We start from the raw sequence: 25,170 nt of genomic DNA, 5'->3' as shown, positions 1-25,170 counted from the left end.
TGAGTGCAGAGCCCAACACTGGGCTCGATCTCATGACCCTGAGATCATGACTTGAGCCAGAACCAAGAGTCGGACGCTTAACTAACTGTGCCACCCAGGTGCCAAGGCTAAAATTTTAGACTGACATTTGCAAAAGAGCTAATTGTTTATTTTTCAGTAGTATTTGAAGGTTGGAGAATATTTGGTTACCTAAAAGTTTTCATAGTTCTTGACCTCTAATCTATTCTTATTTTCAATGACTGTATAGATTTTAAGATTTTGGATCCCAAGCTAAATAGTATACAGATCTTCCATAGTAAAACATAAAATATTTCCAAAGCTTATGACTCTTTCATGTTAATTACTTATCTTTCTATTGCTCAATCAGCAAGCATTCAGATACTTTTGGAACAAGCATTTAAAAACTTCAATTAAAATAATTTTTTGTAAACCTTCAACACTAACACACTAGTAATAAATATATTATTATATAAATACATTATATACAAATACATTATATAAATACAATATATTCAATTACTCATTCATCCATTCATTTATTCTATAAATATTTATAGAACCATGTTTCAGGAACTCTCATTCAGGAACTGAGAATGTAGCCTTGAAAAAACCAGATAATGTCTCTGACCATTCAGGGTTTACAATAGTGTGTATTTAAGTGAGGAAGCAGGCAGTAAACAAACAATATATATTATAAAGACGTGCTTGTAAAAAATAAAGTAGCAAAGCGGTTAAGGAGAACTGGGGGCCAGGAGGTCTAATTCATGCAGAATGGTTAATAAAGGCATTAATGACAGGGTGACCTTGAGTAAGGAGGGAGTGAGACATGTGGCTATCCAGGAGAATGTTATTCTAGTTGGAGGAAACAGTTGCAAAGGAGCCGACTTGGTGTGCTCCAGGAGCAAGAGGGCAGGAGGATGTGATGGAATGAGCGAAAAGGGGTGGTGAGGTGGGGAGGAGATAAATGCGGTCAGGGGTGGGGAGGTTGTAAAAAATAATTATAAGTTGTATCAGTTTGGTAGGGTTGCTGTAATAAAGTACCACAAACCCTGTGGTTTAAACAACATAAAATCATTGTTTTACATTTCTGGAGGTCAGAAGTCCAAGATCAAAGTGTCTGCAGGGTTGGTTCCTTCTGAGGCTATGGGGCAGATTTCTCCTGGCTCCCCCTGCTTCGTTGGCAATCTTTGGTGTTCCTTGGTTTATAGAAGCATTACCCCAAACTCTGCCTTCACCTTCACATGGTATTCTCCCTGAATATTTGTTAGTCTCCAAATTTCCCCTTTCTATTAGGATCCACTCTACTCTAATATGACCTAATTTTAAGTAATTACATCTGCAATGACCCTATTTCCAATTAGGTCACATTCTGAGGTACTAGGGGTTAGGACTTCAACATGTGAATTTGGGGGGACACATTTCAATCGATAACATAGTCCATGGTAGGGACCTTCCTTCTTTGTGACACTAAGGTAGGAAGTCACTGGAATGTTTTGAGCAGAAAAATGTCACGATCTGCCTTACATCATAAAAAAGATCCCTTTAGCTGCTCTTTAGAGAGTAGACTGCAGTCAGGCAGCGGTGTAAGCAGTGAAGCCTGGAGATGGAGATGTGGTGGCCTCAACCAGGCTGCTGACCTGTCCAGTGCTCTGAAGTCTGGCTTCTAAGTATATTTCAAAGGTATCACTAACAAAATTTCTCACAGATTAGATAAGAGGTGTTAAAGGAAAGAAGTCTCGGATTGATCCAGAATGTTTGGCCCAAGTAATTACAATGCTGATGTTACCATTTACTGAGATCAGGAAGACTTAGCATAAGCAGGTACTTAGTGGACGACCAGTACTTTGGATATGTTGTTTGGGTTGCTTACTAAAGACCCAAGTGGAGATGTTGAGTTGGACATAAAGTCTGGAGTTCAAGCTGGAGATACAAATTTGTGAGATGTCTACATGTAGATTTTTAAAATCAAGAAACTGAAGGAGGAATGATGTTGAGCACCTGTTAACAGGTTTATTGACCATTTGGCTATTCTTTTCTTAAAGTTCCTGATTCAGGTCATGTGTTCATTGTTTACATTGGGTTGTCTTTTCCTTATTGATTTAAAAGCATTCTTTATATATTCTGGACACAAATTCTTTGGTAGATATAAGTGTTGTGAATATCTCTTCCTTTTCACTCTCTTACTGGCATCTTTTCATAAACAGAAATGCTTAATTTTAACAAAATCCAATTGATTTTTTTATGTTTCTGTTATTTGTGTCCTCTTTGAGCATTTGTTCTCTACCAAAGGTCATGAAGATTTTCTACAAGAAAAATTTGTTCTATTTTTCTGTATCTTCTATATTTAGGCTTATGATCCATCTTGAATTAATTTTTGTGTATGGTGTTTAAGTAAGTAACAACATTTACTTTTTCCCATAGGGATAGCTGATTGATTCAGTACCATTTATTGAAATTCTTTTCCCCATAGAAATTTAGATAAGAATATCTAAATACATAGCAATTACTACTTCCTAGAAATATGATATCTTACCAGATAGCTAGCTAGATCATCACTTGGCAGTCAAGTGAGTTACATGGTCAGGAGACTCTAATTTATCTATTTTCCCCAAAATATGAAAGTGATCCTTAAATTAAATTAAGCTTGGAGGAAGGAATTTGCTTTTTGCAAGTTTAAAAGGTTATGCCAGTCATGTTTACTGTTGGCTCCAGGCAGGAGGTTCTCCTAGCAAAGGTGCACGCTCCCTTCTAGCTTTCTTATGCTGACTCTTTCTTGTAAGGACCTGAAGATGCACAGGGAGTAGCAACATGCCCTAATATCCTGACACTTTTCTACCAAGTCCCATAAAACTTCAGGCTTTGTATGCACATGCAGAACACCACTCAGAAGGGAATGGTGAACACGTCACTGCCTCCCTCCTCGCATCCCATTTTGACTCTGCTAACAAAATGAGTAATAAAAGTGAAGTCATGTTAGACCCTGATCCCAAAACCAGACAAAGACCCCATCAAAAAGGAGAATTACAGACCAATATCCCTGATGAACATAGATGCCAAAATACTCAACAAGATCCTAGCCAATAGGATCCAACAGTACATTACAAGGATTATTCACCATGACTAGGTGGGGTTTATTCCTGGGATACACGGTGGTTCAACATTCAGAAATCAATCAACGTGATAGAGCATGTTAATAAGAGAAAAGACAAGAACCATATGATCCTCTCAATTGATGCAGAAAAAGCATTTGATAAAATACAGCATCCTTTCCTGATTAAAACTTTTCAAAGTATAGGGATAGATGGAACATACCTCAATATCATAAAAGCCATCTATGAAAAGCCCACAGCGAATATCATTCTCAATGGTGAAAAACTGAGAGCTTTTCCCTTAAGATCAGAAACACAACAGGGATGCCCACTCTCACCATCATTGTTCAACATAGCACTAGAAGTCCTAGCCTCAGCAATCAGACAACAAAAAGAAATAAAAGGCATTCAAATTGGGAAAGAAGTCAAACTCTCTCTTTTCACAGATGACATGATACTTCATGTGGAAAACCCAAGACTCCACCCCCAAGTTACTAGAACTCATGCAGCAATTCAGCAACATGGCAGGACACAAAATCAATGCAATTATCAAATAATTCTACTGAGACCTCAACCTTAGTTTATCTCAAGGGTCTTTCAAACTATATACATCATATTGTAAATATAAAAAATTAAGTATCAATGACTTTTCTCCATAATATATCTTGAGGAATATCTAATAATTTCATAAATAATGGTGGATCTTTTTGGAAAAAAGAATCTCGTTATATCTTGCTAGGGGTTATTTGGCCCCTGTGAAAATTATGTTTCACACAGTAATATTTGAATGACTGTTTACAAGGACCCAGGTGGTGGGGGGGGACAACACATTACTTTGAAGGCTAGCAATTCAGAATTCAAGATTATACTATCAACAACTCAGAATAGATTGTATCAAGTGTGGTAATGTGGCCATGAGATGTTTACATAATAATCTTGGAAACTGAGCTACCTAATTAGTTTTTCATGAAAAATGTCAATTAACCTATGTCCAAATGTAAGGTGAATCTTTTACTCCTTTTAGAATTATCCCTTGTAAAAAAGTCACCTTCTACCTAACAAAAATCTTTCAGATCATGTCAGTCTTTCAATTCTTTTATTTAGAACAATCAAGCATTGTTTGGAGAAGACGTAGGATCTTAAAATCTCAGTTATGCCAATTCAGAATCTCATAAAGTTCCCTTGACGATCAGTTTAAAAATAAAAAGGAGACAGAAGACTTTAACATAGATTTATTAGTTACACAGATTATTTCTGTGGGTACAACCTCAAAATTGTAACTATTAATTGTATGAGTCATTAAAATCTAAGCGTTTACTGTCTTTTTGACTGGGTTCTTAGGGTTTGGAATAGAATTTCTAGGGATTAGCATCAAACACGTTGAGACACTGGGATATCATCCAACTGTGATGGAAGAAAACCAGTTACGTAAACAAATCCACAAGTGAACGTGATGAAGACAGTGATGCAGCCATGTGAAAAAGGTGAATGAGTAGAATATCCTGTTACTACAACATATGCTTCAGTTTCACTGGACTACTTCCTCCACCCAACTAAAATTTATTAAATTTAACATTAAAATTGGCCAATTATTATTTTTTTAAATTTTTTGTTGGAAAGAGAAGGAACTATTGTAAAACGACACAGAGGGTGGCTTTACTGCCTCCCAGCATCTGTGTCAGAAGGAAACAGGAACAAAGGGCTGTCCAGTTCATGTGTAAATCTTTTCAGTGTGGGTTCTCTGAAGTCCAGGGAAAGCCCATTCTATCTCTGGAGATTCCTTCTGGTGAGGTGCCTTTGCCTGCACTGCCTTCCACACCCCTCTTCTCTCCACCTGCAGGACTGGCACAGCTGCAGACACACTGAGTAAACCCAATTCCTTCATCTATTTGAAGAGCTGTGCTCTGTACTGTCTGGGTCCCTTACCCAGAGTCCTAAAATCCTAAAGATCTAATAGGAAGGATTTTATGTTGAACACCAGATTATATGAAATGGGAATCGAAGGCAAACAGAAGAGTAGAAATCTTGGAACTGAGCATTTTAGGTGAAGACAGGTTATGGCCGTCCTTTACTACTGTATCCTCAGTAGGTACACAGGAGACATGTAAAAAACATTTGTTGAAAGAATAAATTGCAAGAAAACAATTGCCACTTTTTTACTAGTTGTTGAAAATCCCTTTTCAGTTTATAGGGAGATGGACTTAGAGGAAAGCTGGAGGGCTGAGGGCTGTTGTCAGGAAGGCTTGCAGGAAAATCAAATCATATTCAGTATCCATTAATAAACTAAATCTGTGTCCAAATGACATTGATATCCATATAAACTATTTACACACGCCAGTAATCCCACTGGATACTTGTATCCTCTTACGTGTATTTATTTTCACTGAAAGCACAAAACCCAAAGGATTTTTGGAGATGTTTGTTAACCTAAATATTTGCAATTATATTTAATTTCAATGTTAAAGAAATATCAACTCCTTTTCATGTCTATCCAAAATGTTAAAGCTTGAATTGCAAAAAAGTAGCCAAGCAAATTTAAACATATTTGTATTTCATATTCTTAAAGTCTTGGCTTTTTTCTGTGGTAAACGATATAAATTCTGAAAGGAGTAAGAAGAGAAATAAATTAGATACATACATGTTATAATTTCTGAGCTGTTTTCATGTGCCAGTCATGTTCTAAACAGGCCTCATGTGTAACTCATTTGATCTAATCTAGTGAGCTGGGAGGGTGAGCATCTGTCCAGGTTTGCACAGGGGGTGACGGAGCCAGGACTGGAATCCTGTCACTCTGACACCAGGGCCTCCACACTCACAACTTAGTTCAGCCTCTCAACAGGGACCCAGGAACCTGTCATCACCCACAGAATTCATGTAGTGGATGCATTTGGTCACTCTTATCAGGGAAGGTCCATTCTAACCAGTCTGTATAATTCCCATGATGGGTGGGTACAATTTTTTGGCTGTTACTCCTGTACCACAGCAATTCTCATTAAAAAATTGTGCTTATGGTCAGGGCGCCTGGGTGGCTCAGTCAGTTAAGCATCTGCCTTCCGCTCAGGTCATGATCCTGGGGTCCTGTGATCGAGCCCCACATTAGGTACCCTGCTCAGCCGGGAGCTCCCTTTCCCTCTGCCCCTCCTCCTGCTTGTGTTCTCGCTCGCTCTTTAAAAAATGGTGTTCATGGTATAACACGAAAAATAAATTATTAAAAAAATAGTATTTGTACAAACTTTTTTTCATAATATACTCTCCCCATTTGATGCTATTTTAAAAAAGAATGTCTTGAGGCTTTAGATCCCCATTTCACTGACAGTGAAAAGGAGAGGAGGTTGTGCTGTGTCCAAGATCACAATGTCGCCGTTGATCACAGACTCAAGTCCAAGGATTCCAACTCCAAACCCTGCAATTAATGTTTAAAAGTAATCAGGTTTTACAAATACAAAATATATATAACCTATGAATCTCAGGTTCTTTATCTGTAAGGGCATTAGATAACAATCTGATCTTTCTCAAGTCTGTTTAAACTCATTATGTTTTTATAATGACAACTTACAGTTTAATAAAAGGAAAAATAATTTGTGGGAGATCAGTCTTAGCTGTCCTCTATGCCTGCACAAGGAACTATTAGTGTTGCAAACAGAATATAAATAGTAAAAATAATAAAACTATACATGTTTTCAATTGAAATTTATTTTAGAAAATCAAAGGTTTACAATTGGTTGCCTGAAGGCAAGACTTCATGAATTCAACAAGTTAGTAATACAGACTTTCAAAAACCTTTATAGATTTAGTCCAAAGTAGAAAATTATTTTTTGCCCACTCTTGGACTCAGACACATTCAGAAAAAATATATATTTATAAAAATAAAATGGCAAACTTAATCCCACCAATTAATTGATAGTCTTAATATCCCACCCTGGTTTATTTGAACAATATCTGCATAATAAGAACACCTAAGTAGTTTTCCCTGTCCTACTTCCATATCACATGAAGCAACAATGAAAATATGTAAATTGCTTTTTGGCAAACCCAAACCAAAAAAGCCCCTAAATAGACCGGTGATGGGTAGTAAGGAGGGCACATATTGCATGGTGCACTGGATGTTATACACAACTAATGAATCATCGAGCCTTACATCGAAAACCGGGGATGTACTGTATGGTGACTAACATAATATAATAAAAAATCATTATTAATTAAAAAAAAAAAAAAAAGCCCCTAAAGCAAAACTCAAGAAACATCAACAAAAATCCACTAAACAAAAATAATACAGTTGTTTTACTACTCACATAGTTTCTTTCAACCTCTAGACATTTGGCTCTTAATGCTGTTTCTAAGTCAGATACCGGGAAAGTACTAGGGGCAAGGAAGAAAGTAAAGATTCAGGTCTAATACACCTCAAACAAGTTTCAGGTAAAGTAGCTGGAGAAATATTAATGTGTATGATGAAGAAAACAAAAAGGACTGCAAGCTATAATGAGGTGCATAGCTTGATAAAAACATGTACTTTCTTTCTCTGAAATATAATTAAATATTGTCTGAGCACTAGATTCAGCAACAGCAAGCTATCTGGAATTCTGAATTTTAGGATTTAGAAATAGAATTTTATTGCAACTGAAAGAAAAGGCAAAACTTCAACTTACTGAAGGATACTCTCATTAATATGTAGCCATAAGGTGACCCACCAGTGAATTAGGACATCTATATTCTACTACTAGATTCATTAAGAAATTAACTTTGGGAGTAGTTTTTCCTGAAATGAAAACAGCATTCCTAGTTCAGTGCTAATACCATATTAAAGGGAAAAGCATACTAGTGAACAAAAATTTTAAATTTGTTTTGTGAGAAGTCTAATAACATCCTAAAGTAGAAACAAATAAAGCAAAATTCAATGCGAAAAGAAAGAAAATTATTCACTTATAAACCATCTACACATTCTGTTTTCCTAACAGACACACTTTGGAAACACAAATAGAATATAGGGCAACACAGAGAGCTGTGAAAAAGGTAACAGAGACCTAAGGCATTAACTTATTGACAAGCAAATCTCAGAATACAAAGATAGCTGGACTTCTGTTTGTTGATACATACTGAGCTTTTACTTTTCTTCCTCTAATGAGGTCTTTCATTTATAAGTGATAACTGACAAGGCCAAAAATGTGCAGATGACGGACATCTGATAATGATAAACATGAACAAGAAAACCATGGCATTTTCTATAATTTTCTACTGTCCCTGGAGGAGACTAAGCTTTACTTTCCTAACTAGATTAGACTCAAGGGAGGCACTGTACTCACCTAAGCTTTTTTCACTGCTGCAAAACAAGCTTGACCACGGGAACATTAATATTTATCCTCCAAAAGAACCCCTCATTACTCTTTGGAGACGAATCTACTTGTTAAATTAATAGCATTTAATTATGATATGCTAAAAGAGCACATGGATACAATAAAACAATTGCTAGTAACTTCTTAGTTCTTGGATACAAGCTTCAGTTTAGCTGTGATCAGCATGGCATCAGAAGTAACCAACAGCTGCCTTGAGGACGAAAGCCCTACACAACTTCAATATCAGGACCATGAGTTGCATATTTTTACAGTGATTAATCATTTTTCAGTGATTAATCAAAATCATTCTAATCATCACCCAATGTGCTCGCTTCAGCAGCACATATACTAATCATCACCCAAAATATGGTCATCTAGTAAAAATCCTAAACTTAGCTAAAAGGAAGGACGCAAAAATAACCTACAATAAACACACCATAATGTTGCTAAAAACAAGGCCAATTTTTATACATTACTGGGATAGAATTCCTATATTATATCATTATAGAAAGAAGATGGGAGGTCATTGGCTGAAATGGGAGTCAGAACTGAGAGGCTGGAGAAGGTAAGTGGCAGATCTCTTAATTACTGGATTATCATAAATTTTGTGGACAGGCTGATTATGTCACTCATTACTCATTATGAACATACACATGCCCATAATATTACATAACAGACATGTCAAATTTTATATATGTATATGTAAATATATTGTGTGTGTGTGTACACACATATATACACACAGATACACGCATAAGTTACCATACCATAAACATAAAAAATATGATATATATTACTTTTTAAAAAGCAGCAGGAGCTTTTTCTCAAAGGAAATTTTTAGAAGAAATTCCAATATATAAAACAGAGACCCTCCCCTTTCTACAGTGACCACTGAGACACCTGCTAAAAGCATGTCCCAGGGCATGGTTTGAAATCAGTGTTCCAATCAAATCCATTATTTTGCAAAGATCAAACATAAGACTCTTTTTTTCCCCACTATATAGACCCATATGAAATTTTCATAATGTAACTGAGTATAAAGTTAAAAAGGAACATTTCCTCTCCTTTAAAAATAACTAAAAATAAAATTGCTATGCTATATAAAACCAAATTATTTTTAAGTCATAATCTTAATTTCATCCATGGAAAAAGTTGTTAGTTCTCCTTAAAGTGCCTAAATTTTAAAGACTTCATTTTCCCCATGTAAATCTTATCTAAAATATATGAGGAGAATGAATGGTAGGAGGTGAAGGTATTGTTTTTCTTTATCAAGCATGTATCTTCTACCTGATTGACCAATTTAAATATTCTGCCGAAGAATCTTAATTGTGTCACAGAATACTCAGATAGAGAAACATGCAAGAACTGATCTGCTATATAACATCTATAAGGTGAACTCTGATGGAGTGTCTTGATTTTTTTTTTAGGACAAACATTTCATCTCTTCGCTCCAAACATTTCCCCATTTATGAAGGACTACTTTAATCCATGCAAGTTGATATTAGCAAAATACAAATAACATATTCTCTTTTGTAAAGATCATGATTAAATGTCTAAGTTCAATAAATAGGTTCTTTAATAATTTGAAATCCTATCAAATATTCTACACTACCAAAGTTTCAATCTTTTTTCTTTTCTAATACATCTTTGGGTCCTTGCACTGTCGGCACTAGGGTGACTCCACTCCTTGGCTCCTGTTCTTTGCTTTCTTCTGTTGGTTCTTGGCTTTCAATTTCACTTTTGGATACTTCATATCGTTCTTCTATATAACCTCCATCGGTGTCAGCTGTGTAGATGCCATAGCACATGATACTGATGACCCCCAGTGGGAGGCCAAAGAGAAAGCAGCCCATAAGTGGAGAGCTCTTGAAGATAGACTGTGGGAAGAAAATCACAATTCAGTTCTCCTCCTATGTATTCTGGTATAAAATACATGAACGATTTTAGAACCACTGCAAATTTCTTCCTCTTGCTACCATTCAACTTGCTTTTAGTTCCAATGACTCAATGTCAGTATTTCTGCAGTAGCTACCATGTTGAAGACACCATAAGAGAGCGAAATTTTACGTGTGTGTGTGTGTGTGGAACCAGCTACCAGCAGCAGAAAAAGGCACCAAATACTTTATAACCTTTTCTAAAGACATTTATTTTCCTCACATTAACCACAAAGGTCTCTTTGGAGATGGCACCTATGTGCCCAACAGCGTCGGCGTTGTAGCCCGGACTCCAGGAACCTGCTCACTGAGAAGGCTGGTCACTTACCATAAAGAAGGCGCATCCACATTCCTCTTCACATGACCTCTTACATAGTTTTTACTTCCTGGTTAGTAGTAAAGCCACATTAACTTAATTTCCCTCAGTTTATACACGATCTCCTTAGTTCTCAGAAAAGTAAAAGCAGTTTTACTGCATAGGTTTTGCAACCCTACTCTGCTCTGTGGCTTACGGCTGTAACATGAGAGCTACGTAGGCACGTTCAGAGGACGGCAAGGTCACTTTGGATTGAGGTAATGGAAGAAGGCTTCCCGGAATAAAGGTGTTTTGATGCAGAAATTTAAGTGTGAGTAAGAATGAGGCAGTGTGAGCACTAGCAACAAGCACCAGGGAAGCTTCGGCAGAATTCAGAAAATAATGGGACCATCTGAGATGCAGAGTATTCGCACGTGGGTCACTGGAAAAGGGAAGGAAAGTGACCCAAATGGACTATTTTAGTCATATTCATTGTCTGGCAGTACGCAGAATGGATGGGAGATGGGGCAAGAGGAAGTGAGGAAACCATGTGGAAGTTAGAGCAGCAGCGGGACACAGGGTCGTAAGGGCCGATTTTGAGGATTTCTACTTTGACGACTGCTTCTGGCCTTAATGAAGACACCCATGGAGTAAGTAGCTCAAGAAGAGAACCAGAACTAAGTTTAAGGCTCCAACAAATCTAGGAATGCCTCTGCTGTCAAGCTGACCGAGAGCTGAAGCAGATTCAGATCCAGTGACTGAAAAGGGCAAAAGGAGAAGAGACTCTGAAAAACACTTTTAAGTCATGTCACTGAGGTAACGGATTCTGAACTCCAGTTAACTCACCAATCACACAGAAATGAGTAATCAGAGAAACTTAATTCCCACCTGAAGAATGTATTTTCTTAATGTAAATATGGACTAGTTCTTATCTTTTAAATTAAAGATGCATTTTTACCTAATCCTTTGAAATTTCACCTCCATTAGACATAAAACAACTATACACCCACATATTCTCAATTATCAATGACACTAAGCAAACTGTCACAACTCACCACAACAGTAGATTTGGCATCAAATACTATTCTTTTCAATCTCTGCAAAATGCTATCACCTCCTTGGGCCTTAAGTTTAACAGGAAAAAAAGCAAAAAAAAAAAAAAAAAAAATCAAATTGTTATTTAAGTACCATGACTTCATTTTTCTGTTATATAATCTTACCACTGCAGGTCAAGGGTTGACTCCAGGAGATGACAAAAAGTGCCTGAAAGAGCCATGCAGTACATATTTACTGTTTTTCTGTCTCACCTGCTTTCTCATGTGAACACACTCGGATTCTCTTGTGAGGAATTCAGTCCCCCTTCATACTCCAAGCAGCCCGGCTGAGGCTGACCCAGCCGTCCAGGCCTGCCTAATTTCAGAGTTCAGCTGAGCCTGTTAAACTCAAGTTGCTGCAGGATATCTTTGCTACTGTGTAGGGAGAGTCTCCCTAAGAATGAAGCCCCACCCCCCCACACAACCACCCCTACCCCACCCAAAAGTGCTGAAAGGCAGAGAGAAAAATTTCTGATGAAAATCTATCAAATCCCTGCATTTGGCCGTCCCTGAAGTCTGGCTCATTGCCTGAATTTCCAAACTATGTGAGGCTCTCTTTGTTGCCGAACAGTTTGAACATGGTTTCACTAACTTACACATAGAAGAGTTCTCCCTCAGAGAGGTGAGTTTCATTTCAGTAAGTATTACTTTCACAAATATGAGATTCCTACTAAGCAATTGTTTCCAACAAAGAAATGCTTGTTATTCTGTGAGCCAACTTTCAAATAAAGTTTGTAAAAGCTGAAACAAAACTCTCACAAAGTAGTAACTTAACTTCATAAAAGCCTAGAAGTCTCATATCTTTTCTACTTTATTCTAGTCTGTTGAAGTAAGAAGCATGCTGGTCACAATGTGATGTAACTTCATGGCCCCGTAATGTGGATCGCAACCCACAGTCTGAATTACACTGCAGTAAGATGGGAAGTTAAGACTATCCCTTCATTATTTCTTTTTTTAAAATTTAAATTCAATTAGCCAATACATAGTACATCATTAATTTTTGATGTAGTGTTCACTAATTCAATAGTTGTGTATAACACCCAGTGCTCATCACATCATGTGCCATCCTTAATACCCATTACCCGGTCACCACATCCCCCCATCTACCTCCCTTTCCGCAACCTTCAGTTTGTTTCCTGGAGTCAAGAGCCTCTCATGGTTTGTCTCCCTCTCCAGTTTCTTCCCATTCAGTTTTCCCTCCCTTCCTGTATGGTCCTCTGTGCTATTTCTTATATTCCACATATGAGTTAAACCATATGATAATTGTCTTTCTCTGCTTGATTTATTTCACTAACATAATACCTTCCAGTTCCATCCATGTCGATGTAAATGGTAGGTATTCATCCTTTCTCCATTCATTATTTCTGAGAAATATTTTATATGATTGGATTTGAAACTCTCCACTGAGGCTCCGATTCTCAGTACATTTCCTTATCTCTTAAGAAACAGTGGTTTTACTCACAGGTTTTCTTAGAAAAGCAATCTGAATAACTTAATCCAATTAGACTCTTGAACCCAGAAACGTTAAGGGCCAGGAAGGTTCACTACTGGGATAGCTGGGCACACTGCAGACCTCTCAGCATCCAAGCCCAACTCCAAACGGCAATGACACCTCCCACTCACTGTGACAACCAAAAATGTCTTCCAAATAACCCTGAAAGAGACATTTCCACCCATGAGCAGCCTCTTCCATAGAAGAACCTTCTATGTCTCTGAGAATGTGGCTCCGTGATGTGAGAGAAGCAAGGTGGGGAGGACTGCCCCTCACCCCAGGTGATGACTCTTCCTTTCAGAATCAGAGGAAAAGAAGAAAGCTTGTTTCTCCTCGACCTCCTCCCATTGTCCCTTTGAAATGGAAGTGAACGACTCACCTCTACTGTGCCATCCAAGATGTTATTAATGAACTGCACCATGTCCTCGGCATTCTTAATCTGTCTGTCTAGTAAGAAGTACTGTTGGTTTGAAGTATTCAGTACAACAACAGTTGGGACTTTCAGTTCACTGAAAACAAAAAAACAAAGAAATCAAAATACACATTAAACACAGAGATAACAAATATTCTGATATTTGTTTATATTATATCTAAGTAACTATAATCACAAAAGGAGGAAGCCTTATTAATAGCTCTGCCTCCCCATGCCTACACGAAGAAAACTTCAAATTGTGCATCAGTTTAAAAAATAGCTAAATTAAGATTATATGAAACACATTTTAGGGCACCTGGGTGGCTCAGTCAGTTAAGCGTCTGACTCTTGATTTCAGCTCAGGTCATGATCTCTGGGTCGTGAGATCGAGCCCCGTATTGGGCACCACACTCAGAGGGGAGACGCCTAGAGATTCTCTCCCTCTGCCCCTCCTCCACCCTCCCTCCCACTTGCTCTCTCTTAAAAAAAAAAAAAAAAGGGCGGGAAAGAAAACATTCCTTTTTTTTTTTTTTTTTTTTAAAGATTTTATTTATTTATGTGACAGACAGCCAGCGAGAGAGGGAACACAGCAGGGGAGTGGGAGAGGAAGAAGCAGGCTCCCAGTGGAGGAGCCCGATGTGGGTCTCGATCCCCGAACGCCGGGATCACGCCCTGAGCCGAAGGCAGACGCTTAACGACTGCGCTACCTAGGTGCCCCGAAAGAAAACATTCTAATATATAATATCAGACAGCTGAGTATTTATGATTAAACTAAAAATTATTATGTATGAAGTACCAATTTCTGGGCAATCTTATTCCTTGCCATCCAAATCCCACCAGTGTTGGGCACACACAACTCAGTTAAGTGGCACTGAGGAAACAAGATAGGAAAGAGCAGGGTCTCTGGAGTTACACTGCTTATGTTCAAGCCTGGGGCTTTCCCATAATTCGGTTTTTAAGCCTCATGTTTTCCATGTATAAATGAATAAAAGGTGAGTAGTGAGAGGGTACCTATTTTGTTGTAAAAATTATGTGAGAAAACTCAAGTTATATATTCAGCACAGTACCTTGTGTTCAATGAGTACTACTGCAAGTTTTCTGAGCTCCCGCTATCCCACCACATATTCCGCCGCATCCTTAGGAAGTGCGTCACTGATTCGCAGACATCAGTTTGCAGACAGAAAACGTGACTAATAGGTGTCATTTAATTGAAATAATTAATTTTTTTCCTTTCAAGGATAGGTTTTGGCATGATCATAAAAGGAAGGAAGGTGCTTAATTCTGTATGTCACCTGCACAGGGGTTTATGGTTATTGGTATGTCTACAGGAAAATACTCTGCCAAAGTACAAAACTCTGCAGCAGAAGCAGTTCACACCACTGTATGATCACCACACAAGTAATGGAGTCCAGTAGAGTGCTTTCTTGCTCCTAATTCTCTACCCTCCCCACGCAACACCCTTTTCCCAGCTAGGCAACACATGCTCATGTGACTCCGGATGCTGGGCTCAGCCGTGTGACTTGGCCAAGGGGAAGGTTAACAGACGTGACTCAAGCAGAGGCTTGAAATGTGTGTGCATGGCTAGGCTTGCCTTCCTGTGTTTCTGTGATTGCTACACGATGACTCCCCAGGGAAATATCCTTCCAGGGTCAGGACATGGAAGACTGCGCAGACCTGAATCTCAGTGGCAGTTTGGAGCCACATCTATGTGTGCCCAGTCAGCGTCAGCCAAGCCCAGGTGAGTGAGAATATATATTACAGCTTGAAGTCACTGAGTATCAGGGTAGTTGATTATCCAGTATTATTATTAGGCAACAGTTAGCTGACTATATAATTTAAAAAAAAAAATCTTAGCTTCGCTCTTGTTCATAAAAATACAAAAGACAACTTTTTGATTTACGGCAGTTTAGTTACTAGTTATAATAATGCATAAGTAGCAAAAAAAATTCTATTTTAACAGAATGGATCAGAACTTGGCCTGCCTATAAAAATACATATTATAAAAAAAGTTGAATACACAGTGGAACTAGAAACTATCTGTTGTAAAATAATTCAATTTGAATAATGATGGAAACGGAAAGTATCATTTTATCCTATTCCCTATTATATTTACAAAAACCCAAAACAAAACAATTGAACAGATTTAGGCTCTGCCAGTACCCTATTTATTTTGAGACAATGTAAAAAACATAGTGCAGCTGTGTAACGATCTTACATAATATCATGTATTTGCCCTAAGTTCATACTTTAGGAATTAAACCTATTAAATTCCACTAATTTCTCTGACAATATTAATGTCATGGAAGAGCTTTGGAGTGAGAGAGATCTGGATTTGAGAACTGGATCCCTGAAACTTACTTGTTGGGCATCCTTTGGCATATTATTTAACTTCCTTGAGTTTCTTCTAAGAAATTTCAATTTCCTCATCTATATAAAATGGAAATAATAGTACTTACACCTTACTGAGTTATTGTAAAAATTAAAAAATACCTATTGACCACTCAATCCAGTGTCAGTCACAGAATTAAGTGCTCAATGAGGACTTTGTATTATTATCACATAACCATCATCATATGCTTTCTCTTCTTTCGAAAAAGAAAAAAAAAAAGCAAAATATGAATAAAAAACAAACAAAACAACACAACAAGGTGTTGGTGGTAGAGATTATTGTTTTTCTCGGACTACAGCTATAGTTCAAAATTTCTGCTGTCTCACAACTCACAAAACAATCATACTCATGAAAGAATATCCATCCATCTGTACATATTCTGAATATGATCCTGGATCAAGGAATTGTTTATTGGACCCAAAGTGCTTTAGCCTCTTGCCAACAGTGAATGCTGGCTTGCCTTAAAGGACATAAGAAATGGTTCTACCGAAGTCCCTACTATATCTACTGTAAAAATCCTATTAAAAATATATTTCTACTACAGAGTGTCCCCTTTTGTGAGATTTATACCGTAACGATTTCTCTTAGGTTTCTACAAGGTTTGCCATACTCTTTATAACAAACAGTTATTTTTATAGGCATTCTTCTTCTGGGTAACTTCTCTTCACTACTGCCTACTCTGGCAAACATTTTCTGAACCCTTCCACCTTTGTGTGCAATGGGGTGTGGGTGGGAGCCTGTATGTTTCCAGAACCCTCTACTACAAAGACCTTTTCATACAGTTTTGCAATTACTATGTTGTCTTACACAGCAGAATACAAGCATCTAAGACAGGGACTCTACTCATTTTCTGTATCAACAATACCAAACACAGTGTGTGACATACAGTAAATACTGTATGTATACTAAATGTGTACTGCATAGAGTAGGTTCTTATTTGAAATTAATTTAGTATAAGTATGATAAATGTTTTCTAATAACAACTTTTTGAAGTAACAAATCAGATTTTTATGTCATAAACATAACTGATGGAATTATTTTAAAACTGTGTATTTTCCCTACCCTATAGTTATTTTTACTCTGTTAAAATATTAATTCTTCTAGTATAGCAGTTAATTCTTGAATGTAAAAAGTTCCTACTTAAATTATATTTACACACTGAAACTGAACTTAAGGTAAGCTGTGTGTTAAACAGAAACTATAAAATTTATAAGTTTTGACTGGAGTTTTCTTTCCAAAATATATGGAATTTAGAGATAAATTTTTAACATGGAACTGAGAGATACATTTTTTAATATAAAGCAATATTAAAGTTCAGTGAGTTTCAAATTTAGATTTAAAAGCCAAAGTAAGATATTTGATGGGAGAATATCTGCATCAGCATAGATGAAAAGTTCACTTCTTTCCCTCAGCTAAGTAATGCTTTTAAAAGTGTCTCAGAAACAGACATTTAAAAATTGACAGAATTAACAGCAAAATAATTTAATCATTTAGAACTTTACTTACTCCATCAGCAAGGTATTTATATAGTCATTTCCATCCATATGGCCAAACTGAAAATCCCTAACCAACAACAATAACCAAAAGAAAAAAAGAGAGCACTATTAATAGATACAAAACAAGGTAAATATGTACCAAGAACTGAACTTGAGGGCTTGGTAAGCATGTGAACACTGTAAACATTTAACATACAAATCACATAAAATAAATGTAGAAAAGGGTATAATTCTACTGGCTTCTGAGATATAAATACATATGAGTAAAATTAATTAAATTCTAAGATATTTCTACTCTCTATATATTTAAAATGCAGGACAATATAAGCATTTCTAACTAAAATATGTTTAAGAAAAATGACTGATTTTGTTTACAAAAGGACTAATAAGAAGGTGCTTATACTATATAACAGGAGAAATATAGATATATATCACTGATAAATCATTAGCAGACTCAGAATAAAAAGGGAATAATTAAATAATATAACAAATTTATAGACTGTCTCTTATAGCAGCAACAAACAGAATGATTTGGCACAAAGCACCAAGATTACTTATTTTTTATATTTAGTTATTCTCCGAGTTCTCTGATGTTATAATCATCATCTGTCTGTATCTAACTTGTGATTGCTCATTTAACTTTATCTCGAATGCATAAGTACTTGTCTATGTTTCCTTACAACAAATGTATCCAAATCCCATCAAGAAGCAAGTATGATCCAAGTCATAAAGTTTTTTATTTTACTTGTATGACAACAGCAAGTCCAAACAATTCACACTGAAATGCAACATACTATAATTCACTTCAGTATCTTGATTCACCTTTGAAAGCATAAAACAGTACCACTTTTGCTTTACTATATTACAAAATCTAATTAAACAAAGATAAAGGACTGTTCCTGAAGCAAGCACCTACCTGTGGAACTGGTCTCTGTAATCTCTCGCAACTTCCTGAATAACTGATTTTAATCTGTGAAAGAATACATGAATATTTTATCTCTTCACTTCAAAAATACATTATCATTTTTCAATTATAATATCTGCCTTATCTAATACTGAGAGAAAAGTAAGATACTATATCAAGTTTATCTGAAGCCATGTACATACAGTCTGAATTAGATGGTATGTGAAGCTTAAAACTATTTCAAGACACTATACCTGGTATGTTCAATTGATGTATTTTTCTCATCAATAACTGCAATAGCCACAAGCTTTCCTGAAATTAAGAATGACATATCTAAATTCAATAGCCCTCATTACACAGACTTTTCAGTTATTATTGTAGCTGTGAATCGGATATTAGTAAATAGTTTCTAGAATTTAATTCCAATTATCCTACATGTTATGCACAGCAGAATGAATCAATGAATTAGTCCACTGGAAATGAGAGGTCCCCTCCCACCTTCCATCCCCCAAATGTAAATAACAGTAAATATTTAACAATTTATATACTCAAATTGTACTGTTTTCACAGTACCCACAAACTGACTAAAATGAGTACTTTGTCAAAATCTAAGACATTAAGAAATAATTTTTTTATTAATAAAAAAAACTTATTATTAATTCTGTGGCTCTAAAAGAATGACATATAACAAGAGAAGGATTTTTACATGCTATTCCCTTCAGTGCCATGGGTCACATCACTACTTGCCAGTAATAATACACAAAACAAAACAAGACTGACACAAATATACTTAACCCTAAACACAACATAAATGACATTCATCTCTAACATCCTCTAGCAGACAGCATGACATAATAACCAGGGTACTGGTATTGAAGTCAGAAGACCAGACGCTGCAACTCAGCGTGTGTATTCTGTTCTAGGCCAGGGGAACACCTGTGAAGCACCACCACTGATTAGCTGTGGGACAGACCCGGAGAGTGACGAACACAGAGACAGCTCTGAAGCAGTGGGAAGCACAGTCGAGTAGGGAAAACAACAGAAACATACAAAAATCATTTACAACACAGAAAAAAATGTATGGTTAACAATGAGAAGAGCTCTGAAGGAAAGGAACAGGGTGTTTATGAAAGAGTCCTACAGAGTAAACTTAAGTAGTTTGAGGGGATCAGTGAAAGATTTTCTGAGGAAGCAACGTTTGGTCCGAGTCTGATGGATGAACATGAAATAACTATACATTTCCAGGTATAAAGGTGCATTGGTGCAAGGTGCACGGCCTTTCTAAGAAACCGAGAAGTCAGTGTGGCTGGAGAAGGGAGAGTGAGGAAAGACCAGAGTGAGAGGAGACGGAGAATGAGGCGGGGCCAGAAGACACAGGGACGCCATGCCCAGGACTTCTGAGAAAGACAAGAAATGTCTGAAACCACCGAGAGCCAGGATCTCTGTGCTTGTGCGGTGGGTGGCCAGGTGGGACAGTGAGCAGGAGCAGAGCCACAGCAGTACAACCGAACAAGGACAATTATGTTGGATAGAAAAAAGGAACATTCCACAGCCAACTTCTTTCCAAATTCATCCGGGAGAGGAAACTATCTGAGTAGAGGCAGACCTGCCTATTTTAATGACCTCAAGGTCATGCTGTCTCCTATGATTACTGAACTGAAAGCAAAACTACTATATTCCTACACTGTTCCCCTTTTCCCTTCACATGGGTCTGAAAGAATCCAAAAGTAAACCCACAATCTTTGACAGTATCCACATCAACTTCCAATACGGAGCTAACACACGCCTCCCTCAGTAAGGATAAGCAAAGACAGAAATGTCACCAGACACACAACATGAATAAGCAGGCTCAGGAGCAGAACAAGTATCCTAAAAGTTTGAAAATAACAGCAGAACCTACTGGTTCTAATTTGTATTCAATAGCTTCAAAAGCAGGAAACCATGAAGAGGAAAATCTATGCACACTACTTCCCATATAAAAAATTGAACCTTGAGTAAAATTTTTCCATTCTTTAAATCTAAAACTATATTTCCATCCCACTTATCACGAAGTTGTGAATGAAAACAAACGTGGTAGTAATATCCATGATTTATTTCTCATCTGTAATTCATTATAAATTTATAAAACACTTCCTCCTAAAACTTACGTGGTTAGCTTCTTATAATCTTGGTAGTTTACATCTACTTGAGACCCTCCAGTCAGCTTCTTATAGCTTTCACTTTTGGATCTATAAATGTATTTACCTTGCTTGTCATTTTCAATCTTGCGACTTTAAGGAACCATGCCAGTGTGGTGCCCGTATTTTCATCACAAGTAAACACAGGCCTCAAAGGTTGTGATGAGTTATATTCCAACTTCTATTACAAAACAGCTCCTAATATTGGTTATTTTTTTCATTTCCTTATTATCCAGGCTCTGTTTTTCCTGTCACTATCAGTTCTAACTAGTAAACCTTTTCTAACTTATCTTTGTTCCCCATACAAATGTTTGTTCTTTGTTAATATTAGTCTATATTCTCATGAAGAAGAACTAGCATTCAGGTCTTAAAAAGAAAGGAGATTATGAAAGAGACCTTAAAATTCATTTCCTACAGAATCAGATTTAAGAAATCAATTAAGGAAAATTCTGCAGAGTGATGGAGAGTTGCATATACGCTTGTTACCAGTGTCTCCAAGTTCATACAAGAGGAAGCCATCCACAGTAAGGTAGTTCTGAAACCTCTCCCTGTTGATCCAAGATGACAGATCACCATCCTCGTACTCTTTAAAAATAAAACAAAGCTAATAAGTTATATGCAAATAAGAGTTTAAAATGTTTATAATGTTCTAATCTAGCAATATGTATAAAATGCCTTGACACAGAATCATAATCTTAAGTTCACAAATTTCATTTTTAGGAATCTATTTTAAGCAAACAATGAGATGTACAAAAGTATTAATGGACAGAGCAATTCTTCACTATAGCATCATTAAAAAAGCAAAAGATAAATAAATAAAGGAAATAAGTAAAATACCCTAAACAGGAAATAATTTAAATAATTATGGTGCATATTGAGGAAGACCATTTGTAGGTTTTTTAAAAATTAAGTGGTAAAGCAGGTTGTAAAACATTATTACAGTATGACTGTAACTTTGTAAAACAAAGAACGAAAAAAACCTGACAGAATGATTAAATGAAGGCATACACTCCTACTAAATGGTTATCCTGGGTTGATGGTTATCCTTGAATGATGGCAGTATAAGTAACTTTTTATTATAATTTCTTGCTGTTTTCTATTTCATGACATTTCTACCTCAGTTTACAACCCTTTCTCGTATGTAAAACACAGCATACATATAAAGCCATAGTATTTTCGCCTTTTTCCAACATCAAATAATTTCCTTGCTAAGCAAAAAGAAAACATTTGTAATATCAAGAGAAATATTATGTCCCGATTAGATATATAATTCTGAAGTAACTGTGGACAATTACTGTAACTGCACGAAAAGAAGCTGATTTTTGTTAAAGCCTACCGATGTTTGGTTGAAGACTGGATTTTAATGATTTCTTGAAAGATGTGCTTTTTCTATCACTTGCATTGCTAAACAAAACATTTCAAGTTATCAAACCTATAAAATTAGTGACATAATGCAAATCTGAAAGTATTTATGGATTCAGACTTACAAATTAGAAAAATAAACATAGAACTAGGAGTTGAGTACTGGGGCCACAATCTGCACTCCAGGTCCAAAGCTAATGTTTTAAGATTATACAAAGTGATTTTTTTGAAACTCGGTAGAAAATGAACCATCCTCCTGAGCCCCTATCCCAAAGCTTCTAAACTTATTGACAACAATTAAGTATTAGACTAAGCATTCGAGGTAAACTCTCTGTGTTACCTAAAGCCTTCAGACAGGTTCTACATACCAACTGCTGTGCGTTAGAAAACGACGGCCTCTCCAATAGCTAAAGATACTTACCCTGTTCCTCCTGGCCACTCATGGGAGGCCACATGTGAAACATGGAGAGAAGAGGAGGGGCACTTTCTTAGCCATGATTAAAGAACAGATTTAGATCCGAACAGGTATGATCAGGCTTGTTCCAAAAATAAACAAAATGGCTCCCTGAAGTGTTAAACTCATATTAGAACTAGAACAAGAGATCGGAAGGCTGACACTTGATTATACTATTAACTATTTTAACTTAGGGGGGAAAAACCCTCTTTAATCCTATTTCTTCATTTGTAAAATAGTAAGAATACTGATCTCAGAAGCATTGTTGTAATGATCAAATAAGACAATATAAGTGCTTATCATTCAAGGAGGGCAGTAATCAAAGAGCAAATGGATAGAATTGGTGCAGATATGCATTATTTTCCTTCTCGTATTTTCATACATGCAAGTTCCTCTTAACTTCCTTTTCAAGCCCAATATCTAATACAATAAGTATCCAGTGAGCAAATGAATGAGCAACTGAATGAACTTGTGATTTCATTATATATCTATCTCCTTCTCTAACACTCGTAGTTATCTCTTTCATAATCTCAGGATAGTAATCTATCTGCCTTACTATCTACCCTCACAGATGATGGAGAGGATAAAATGAAAACATCAAGTGAAGTCCATAATTAGTACCTGCTGCATAAAATATAACAAATGATAGTTGTTATACTATAGCAAAAAATAAAATTCAGTCCTCATATTTATTTAAAAATAATGAAGATAGGAGATTTTAGAAATGCTTCACCTTCATGATTGTTAAAATAATTAAAATGTTCATTTTACTAAAAAAAATCAGAATATTCCTTTTATCCAATATTCTATTCATTTGGATTATTTAAGCAAATGAAAGCTTACAGCTCTCAAGTAGTCCTAGTTTCTTTTCTGTTATAAAATAACATTCTGGGGCGCCTGGGTGGCATAGCGGTTAAGCATCTGCCTTCGGCTCAGGGCGTGATCCCGGCGTTATGGGATCGAGCCCCACATCAGGCTCCTCCGCTATGAGCCTGCTTCTTCCTATCCCACTTCCCCTGCTTGTGTTCCCTCTCTCACTGGCTGTCTCTATCTCTGTCAAATAAATAAATAAAAATCTTTAAAAAAAAAAAATAAAAAAATAAAATAACATTCTAGAATATTTCTGCAATGAATACAATGTTCCTTATCTGCGCTCTCCAACATGGCAACAGAAAGCCACACAAGGGCACTGAGTGTTTCAAGTGTAGCTAGTGGAAAGAAACTGAAGCTTCTACTTTATTAAACTGTAATTTAGAAAGTTTCAAAGAATAGTATTAGGCATGACTTTGCATTCACTTTTGCTTTTGAGTGGCTGTGTGGTATCTGACAGATGTTGAGTTTCACTGTTTACTTTGAAATTTAAAATTTCTCCTGGAGCCACTGTGACTTTGCTGTACCGGACTGAGGTACCTCATTGCACAGTGTGGGAATGGTGGGAGTAGGTATCTGACAAGGCCAAGGAATTATTGTGAATTTCATTAAGTGTTATAACAGCATGTAGTTATTCTATTTTTTAAAAAAGGACATTTTGCAATGAAGCACACAGTGATGAAAAACCTCTGGGATTTGCTTTAAAATATTTCAACGAAGAAAAAAAATTGTTGAAGCAAATGTGTTAAGATCTTGGTTAACTGTCTAACCTGGGTGATGGGTATATATATAGGATTTTACTATTCTAGCATTCTCTTTATTATGATTTATGTTTGTATAATGAAAGTATTTTAAAAAACAGACCAAGTATTTACTTCAATGAAGAAATGCTGCACAACAGGTGAGCGGTTACTTCTGTCAGGGAGGCAGAGATGGAGCTATGGAAGAATACATCCTCCAGGGGCTTCACCACTACTGAAGGGGTTTTATTTCTTCACCTTTTTGTGAGTCTGAAATGTTAGATCTTCTTTTTATACAAATAATTTTGAATGTTTTAAAATAATGTACAGAAATGCAGAGAGTTCATGTCTCAAAAGGCCAATGACTTGACCAAAAAAAAAAAAAATCATTATAGGCAGAACCCAGAAAGCACGCTAGATGAGAAAACTAAAGTTGAAGAGTAAGAAAAATCTGTCAGTCATTCAACTAATGGGAAATGTAAGCAGCAGTTGCATCTACCAAATCTTTCATCAATGCCTGCGTCCTATAATAGCCACAGCATTTTAATTTTAACGTTTTATATGGTTAAAATGTTGGAACTTACCATCATAAACAAAGTAAGTTTCATCTTTGAAAACAAGCACAGCAGGCATCTCCTTCAGTGTCACATACTGCAAAAATCAGATGTGTAAATAACTTTTACCATTAAAAAAATTTTTAATTGCTAGCTGTGATTTCAAAAGTATTGAAAGATACTAGAAAAAAACCACAACAATAAAAGTGTTACAAACAGTTAAAAGGAGCACGATCAATCCCAAGGTCATCCAAGGACAGGTTTATCTCTATATGTCCCCTGGCACAGTTCCCTTTGCTACTGAGAAAACCGTGATTATTCTTAGAGCTGATAAGAGACCAAAGACATCCCAGGAAGTATAGGACGAGACACACTCTGAGGTATGGAGTGGCGGCTAAGGTAACAATCAGGACTGGTAGGTTCAAGTCCATCCCCACCTTTCCCCAGCCGTGTGACATGGAAGACCATTGCTGTCCTAGGGAGTTGGCTTCGTCCTCTGTAAATCAGGGACACCGAGTCCCCACCTCACTGCAGAGTCAGGAAAGTTAGATCTAATAACATATGTGAGAGCAGGTTTA

The 25,170-nt window shown here is 36.6% G+C and overlaps 2 protein-coding genes across 5 annotated transcripts in view; one reads left to right on the top strand and one right to left on the bottom strand.

The window, feature by feature from the left end:
- Nucleotides 1–6,324: 6,324 nt before the first annotated feature.
- The window catches only part of TMX3 (thioredoxin related transmembrane protein 3), a 43,574-nt gene continuing 24,728 nt past the window's right edge, over nucleotides 6,325–25,170 (bottom strand). The window contains exons 9-16 of one of the 2 annotated variants that reach the window (XM_026496457.4): nucleotides 24,623–24,689; nucleotides 21,099–21,197; nucleotides 18,690–18,747; nucleotides 18,448–18,501; nucleotides 17,542–17,598; nucleotides 13,614–13,743; nucleotides 11,704–11,772; nucleotides 6,765–10,296 (exon numbers count right to left, since the gene is read on the bottom strand). In XM_026496457.4, coding sequence (XP_026352242.2) covers nucleotides 10,039–10,296; nucleotides 11,704–11,772; nucleotides 13,614–13,743; nucleotides 17,542–17,598; nucleotides 18,448–18,501; nucleotides 18,690–18,747; nucleotides 21,099–21,197; nucleotides 24,623–24,689 — 792 coding nt within the window. In that variant the 3' untranslated portion in view covers nucleotides 6,765–10,038. Of the gene's footprint in view, nucleotides 6,493–6,764; nucleotides 10,297–11,703; nucleotides 11,773–13,613; nucleotides 13,744–17,541; nucleotides 17,599–18,447; nucleotides 18,502–18,689; nucleotides 18,748–21,098; nucleotides 21,198–24,622; nucleotides 24,690–25,170 lie in introns of those variants that run through there. The other variant, XM_057313332.1, reaches the window with a different exon arrangement.
- Nucleotides 15,204–25,170, top strand: part of CCDC102B (coiled-coil domain containing 102B) — a 229,234-nt gene continuing 219,267 nt past the window's right edge. For all 3 annotated transcript variants that reach the window (XM_057313335.1, XM_057313337.1, XM_057313336.1), the window contains exon 1: nucleotides 15,204–15,384. The gene's annotated coding sequence lies outside the window, so the exon portion shown is untranslated. The remainder of the gene's footprint in view (nucleotides 15,385–25,170) is intronic.

The sequence above is a fragment of the Ursus arctos genome, unplaced genomic scaffold (genome assembly GCF_023065955.2).
Source record: "Ursus arctos isolate Adak ecotype North America unplaced genomic scaffold, UrsArc2.0 scaffold_17, whole genome shotgun sequence".
NCBI lineage: Eukaryota > Metazoa > Chordata > Mammalia > Carnivora > Ursidae > Ursus > Ursus arctos.
This window is presented reverse-complemented; position numbering and strand designations above follow the sequence as displayed.